The sequence below is a fragment of the Perissodus microlepis genome, chromosome 13 (assembly GCF_051167445.1).
Source record: "Perissodus microlepis isolate ML-2025 ecotype Zambia chromosome 13, ASM5116744v1, whole genome shotgun sequence".
In the NCBI taxonomy this organism is placed as follows: domain Eukaryota; kingdom Metazoa; phylum Chordata; class Actinopteri; order Cichliformes; family Cichlidae; genus Perissodus; species Perissodus microlepis.
In genome coordinates, this window is record NC_140473.1 from 24,413,427 (window position 1) to 24,419,574 (window position 6,148).

At 39.1% G+C, this 6,148-nt stretch overlaps 1 protein-coding gene across 1 annotated transcript; it reads left to right on the plus strand.

The window, feature by feature from the left end:
• The first annotated feature begins 26 nt into the window (after positions 1-26).
• Positions 27-5,935, plus strand: c1d (C1D nuclear receptor corepressor). Its single transcript, XM_084948611.1, has 5 exons — positions 27-142; positions 405-534; positions 1,602-1,668; positions 1,834-1,889; positions 1,978-5,935. The coding sequence occupies exons 2-5, from the start codon at positions 409-411 to the stop codon at positions 2,167-2,169; spliced, it is 441 nt and encodes a 146-aa protein (XP_084804737.1). The 5' UTR covers positions 27-142; positions 405-408; the 3' UTR covers positions 2,170-5,935.
• The last annotated feature ends 213 nt before the right edge of the window (positions 5,936-6,148 follow it).

Sequence of the window (6,148 nt, forward strand, 5' to 3'; positions counted from 1 at the left end):
AAATATTTAGCTAACGATAACTAGCTGTTCCACTCATCCCAACGGCAGACGGCGGTAGAGGAGCGAAGAGGAAAACGAAGACGACTAGGTCACAGTTTTAACGTCATTTCCTGTCGGCTAAAGCGTGTTGTCTGCTAACAGGGTAAATATGTGATTTTGTTTTGTTTTGTTTTGTTAGATTTAATTTACAGTGATCCCGTTTTGCTATTAAATCAGTAATTAGTAACTTGCATCTATCCCTTTTGTCACTTTCCTCAGCTTATCTAAACGTTAGTTTGGTTTCCTGTTAGCATTGTATGCTAGCTCTCTCCCTGGACATATTGCTATTGTTTTTCTGTTCTTCTAATGAAAAATAGTCCTATAGGAAAGTTACACGACATTGTAATTATTCAATTATTTTACAGAAATATGGCCGCAGAGGACTACCCTCACGAGATAGATGAACAGCTCACGTGCTTCGACTCGTCAGTGACTTCAGTTAAAACCATCTTGGAGCAGTTGATGTCGATGCCCAGAAATGACCTGCTGCAAAAGGTAGGCCTAATACTATTATACACATCGGGTACTGTGGTCTTTTTGTTGGCTTAGATTTGTGCTTGTGCGTACCTACTATCTGTATACACTCGTGCACTCACCGGCCACTTTGTTAGAAACACATGGTCAGCTACTAGGTAACAGATTATTTAATGTGCCAATAGCTCAATAAATTCAGGAATGCAAACATGGTCAAGAAAAACAACTGAGATGGGGATGAAACATGGTATTAGTATTTCAGAAAATTGCGGATCTTCTGGGATTTTCCATCACAATCGTTTCTACGGTTTACATACAATGGTCTATAAAAGAGAAAATATCCAGTGAGTATCTGTTCTCTGGGTGGAAATGTCATGTTGATGCCAGACGTTAGAGGATAATGGCCAGACTGTCACAGGCTCATAAGAAGGCAACAGTAAGGGTATACAGAAGAGCATCTCTGAACACACAACACATTGAACATGGCGGCTGATGGGTGACAGCAACAGAAGACAACAACAGAAGTGCCGGCCTACCTAAGTATTGTTGCTGACCATGTCTTTTCCTTTATGACCTCAGTGTATGCATCGTCTGATAGCTGCTTCCAGCAGTGTAACACGCCATGTCATTAAATCATCTCAAACTGGTTTCTTGCCATGACTATTAGTTCACTGTACTCAGATGACCTCCATCGTCACCAGATCTCAATGAAACAGATTATCTTTGGGATCTGGTCGAACAGGAGATTCACATCATGGATGTACAGCTGACATAGCGGTACCAGCTGTGTGATGCTATCATATCAATATGGACCAGAACTCTGAGCAATGTTTCCACCTCCCTGTTAAATCTATGCTATGAAGAATTAAGGCACTTCTGAGGGCAAAGGATGTCAAAACCCAATGCTAGGAAAATGTACCTAATAAAGTGGCTAGTGTGTTTATATTTATTTTCTTTTATAGAGCAAAATTTTATTCAGTGAAACAGTACTGCATTGACTATGTTACAAATACATTTAATGAAAAAAGTGATACTAATCTGTCATATGCAGGAGGCTATAAATAAAATAAAATTTGGTTCATTAACAGTTGGATCCTCTGGATCAAGCCAAGCTGGATCTGATGTCTGCCTACACCCTTAATTCATTATTCTGGAGTGAGTTTTTCCCTATTTTGTCTAATCTTTATATCTTGTTGAATATAGATGAAATGAATTTAGCGAAAGCATACTGAAGAGACAAATACATTACAACTTTTCCATACATGGATGTCATTTTGTGTGTAAAGTGTGGACATGTGGCTTTATTTTTATCTTACTCAGTGTACTTGGTAACACAAGGGATAAATCCCAGAGAACATGGAATCAAACAGGAATTGGTATGTGCCATCTATCTCTGACTTATTATTTGCTCACATGGATTCATATGTATTGTCTAATTCCTCAGTAACCATCCTGTTGTTTCAGGAGCGAATAAGGACATATATGAACAGAGTGAAAGAGATCACAGAGAAGAAAAAAGCTGCCCGTCTGGATAAGGGAGCTGCTGCACGCTTCGTCAGGAGTGCTCTTTATGATCCTGATGATAAGGATTCTAAAAAAAAAGCAGCAGGCACATCTTCAGAAACTCCTCCATCAAAGCGTTCAAAGCAGAAATGAAATAAAGAAGAAGCTGCAGAGTATGTCAAAGTGCAAAAGATCACGACATTTAAGGGTGATGAACACTGAGGTAAAACATTTTGGTCATAAGCCACATTTGAAGGCTAAGGTTGTCTGATCAACAATTACACAAGACAGCTAAACAGAACAATCCATCATCAGGTTCATAGCTTGGAGTCGTGTAAATTTTCATGGTTGCCCCGCAGCAGTCTGCAAATGTGTTTGACAAGCAAAAGACTGTAGTTGCTACGTTTGACACGTCGTCTCAGAGCAGTCTCACATACTTTTGGATCTTGATGCTAACAGCTGCTCTAGTTTGAAACATGGTGTAATGTTCCTGTAATGTTGCGCTGGTCTAAATCTTTGTATTTTGAAAGTGATTCTAGGAATCAAAGTTTCATTTTATTTTTTTTTAAACAAATGCAATGTTTTGAACATCATCAAGAAAATGGTTTTGTGAGTATAATGCCTTTAGCATAAAAATATTCACCAATAATACGGTGTTTAAATTATTTTCTTTTATACAGTTTATTGTCAGCATGGTGCTGAAATGTTTAATAGTGTCGCATTTCAGGAAGCAAGTACAGGTTGTGAGCCTTCTGCTCAACTGTCTGTTTCCTCTGGCCGATCTGAGAGTGCGTGGTGGTTATATAAATTGACCGTATGATACACTGCTGATCTATCTAAGGCAGTCGTCAGCAATTAATTTTCCTAAAGGGCCACATGAGAAGCTAGGATTATTGTTGAGGGCCGCACCAATGAGCTTACAGAAAGCTAAAATTAATACTGAGCAGAATTGAGTTCATCTTAATATTAATTTTCTCTTTTTGAAGGCTTATTGTTGTTTTTGTTTCTTGATAGTCTTCCTCAATAGTCCTTCTTTTAAGATGAGATAAGATAAACCTTTATTAGTCCCAAATTTGTTGTGTCACAGCAGAAAGTGGACAGTGCAAAGTTACAGTAGCAAAAATTAAGAAAAACAAGAATGAGATAAAAGAATAACATACTATATAAAATAGAATAAAATACTATGTTGTCTAAAAAAATTACACTTATTGGTATTGCGTGTGTGTCTGCACGTGTTTGGTCAACTGCACAGTCTCTGTTGTGGAGTCTGACAGCTGATGGAAGGAAAGACCTGCAAAATCTCTCTGTCCCACATCATGGGTGCCGCAGTCAGCCAATAAAGGAGCTGCTCAGTGCTGTCACAGTCTCCTGCATGGGGTGGGAGATTGCATCCAACAGGGATGACAGCTTAGCCACCATTCTCCTGTCACTCACCACCTCCACTGGGTCCAGAGGGCATCCTAGAACAGAGCTGGCCCTTCGGATCAGCCTATTCAGTCTCTTTCTGTCCCCAGCAGACCACACCGTGAAATATGGCTGAGGCCACCACAGAGTCATAGAAGGTCTTCAGGAGTGGGCCCTTGACTCCAAAAGACCTGAGCTTCCACAGTAGATACAGCCTGCTCTGCCCTTTCCTGTACAGGGCATTTGAGATGTGAGTCCAATCCAGTTTATTGTTCTGATGAACACCATTCAAAAAGCTTCTTCAGTTCTAAAAGCTGATCGGTAGTATATAACCTCTACTGTTGTCCTAATGAAGGTGCTTTCAACATGCCTGTGACTCACAAGTACATCCAGATTGTTCAACTGCCCTCGACTCCCATTCACTTTAGATCAGCGGTCCCCAGCCCCCGGCCCAGTCTGTGAGTCGTTTGGTAACGGGCCACGAGAGTTGAGGCTCAGGTGTGAAATTTGTGGTTTTCAGAGTTTTTACTGTTATTTTTTTTAATCGTTTTTATCCTTAACTCAGTTTCCCTGGGTCTTTTCCTGTGTGTTATGAATAAATCCCCCTTTTTTCTTTTTTTTTCTTTTTTTTGTACCGGTACTGGTTTTATTTTGTTGTATTTATCCGTGATATCTTAAAGGCCGGTCTGTGAAAATATTGTTGGACATAAACTGGTCATTAAGCACAAAAGGCTGGGGATCGCTGCTTTAGATGACTGTGACCAAGGTGAATGAGAACCTATACAGACAATCCAAACATCCCAACAGTAAGTAGTGAAAAAGTCAATAAAACCAGCAATTTATATTACAGAAACATGCAACAAAGCAATAATTAAGCCAGTCTTTACAGGCAGAATATCACATGTAACCCAAACTGATTTCCTTCTGACGAAAAATACAGTTTTTACTTTCATTTAAAAATGTTCAGCACTAAAAACGAGAGTTAAAAACATGCAAATATTTTTAAAATTCATTTCTTGAATGAAACACCTTTAACACTGACATACTAAAAACCCATATGTTTGTGTTTCACCTGCTTGGTCAAAGTAAACAATACTGTAGAGCTCATTTCATTAGAATAATAGGACAAAAAAAAAGGTTGAGACTGCCTTTATACACTGCATTGTACTAAATAACAATCAAGCAGAGGAATATTTAATTCACGATAGCAACTTGTATCGGCCCTCACGTCGGTCAAACTGGTGACCTTTTGATTACAAAGTTTGCCATTGTAACCATGGCAAACAGTGTTGTAGTTGGATGGCTGCATGGTATAAGCATAGGCTGTAATGAGACTCCCTCTTATAAAAACCAATGTCACATTTGATAAAGGCACCCATATAGCTTCCTTTTTCTAATTCCCTCTGGACAGCCGAGATCTTAATCTTAATGTACCCTCGAGTCACTGCATCCCTCTAATCAAGCTCAGGAAACAGCGAGGCAGTGAGTTAGATTCTAAGGAATGTATCATTTCATTCTTTTCATCATCTTTCCTTTTCTCATCCCCCCTACAGCAGCGTCCAAAAATGACATTTGTTTAGCCAAAGCCTCCTACTCCATTTTTTTTTTTAAGTTTTTCCACCAAGTTGTTGTTTCAAACTCTGTTCAAAGACATGTGTCAAACTTTGCCTGATGAACAGCCCCGTCTGCATATTGGAAAAATATGGATTTTTCTGCTTTTTCCCCTCTCTGTTATGTTCGCCTTCAAATGCCCTCTTCCACACATGTGCTGAGTATAAAGGAGTTAGGTCACAGTGCGAGCAAATTTGAACAAACAAACTCTCATGTTGAAATTGTGAGCCCTAACTAGTTCCAAACCCTGATTTGTCCCGCGGTTGTTTATTTATGCTGTTTGTGAGCAGCTTGCGGTGAGGAAGTTTATATTACATGGAGTGAAAGGCATCAGACCAAATGACCTCTTCAGGCAAGATGGCGTTAGAGGCAGCCTTTGTTGCAAACACTGTCTCCTAAAAGGATGGAGTCTGCTGACAAAAGACTGTGTTAACCTGCTTTAAATCACAGAGTTTGAGCTGGGTTGTCAGTTACAAGATGTTATAAATAGGCTACACTATGATTACAGTGCTGAAATCCAGAAGCCTCAAATAATGTCCATGTAATCACTAGCCAGACTTTTTATTGCATTGCCTCTAATATCCTGGAATTTATCATGTGTGTCTCATCAGATACATTCGGGGTGTCTTATCTATTCTTTAGAGAAGTCAAGTTTTTCCTGGGGCACAAGAGAAAATGTATTTCTTCATTTTCACCTCTCTTTTCTTGTATTTGGTGCTTTTCAGCCCAGTATAAAGTACTCATATTTTGAGAAAGGGAATGTTAAAAAAATGAGGAAGAAGTGAACATTGTTTTGGTCATGTGTTCTAGTTTGGGAATGGAAAGTCGGGAAGATTTCTTTTTCTTTTTTTTTGCCTTTAAAGCACCACGCTGCAGATAAACAATGAAAAGCACTGACAAAATGGGATCCAGAGTTTATTCTTGACCTAAAATCATCTTACCACAAGGTCCAATTTAGTAGCTGTTCTGGAGCTTTCAATCACATCGCATTTTCTTTATCCGAAGAAGGGCTTGCTGTCCGCGTTAAATGCTGAGATTCAAATTTAAAATTGGGATGATATGCACAGAGTATGTTTTTAGTAATTTGAATTGGAGGTTAAATTATATGTGGTTGCAT

Excerpts from the sequence above, each read along its gene's own strand:
- c1d (XM_084948611.1), top strand. The coding sequence starts at position 409 with ATGGCCGCAGAGGACTACCCTCACGAGATAGATGAACAGCTCACGTGC. Across the intron at positions 1,669-1,833 it reads CCTTAATTCATTATTCTGGA|TGTACTTGGTAACACAAGGG; the intron begins GTGAGTTTTTCC and ends TATCTTACTCAG. Across the intron at positions 1,890-1,977 it reads ATGGAATCAAACAGGAATTG|GAGCGAATAAGGACATATAT; the intron begins GTATGTGCCATC and ends CTGTTGTTTCAG.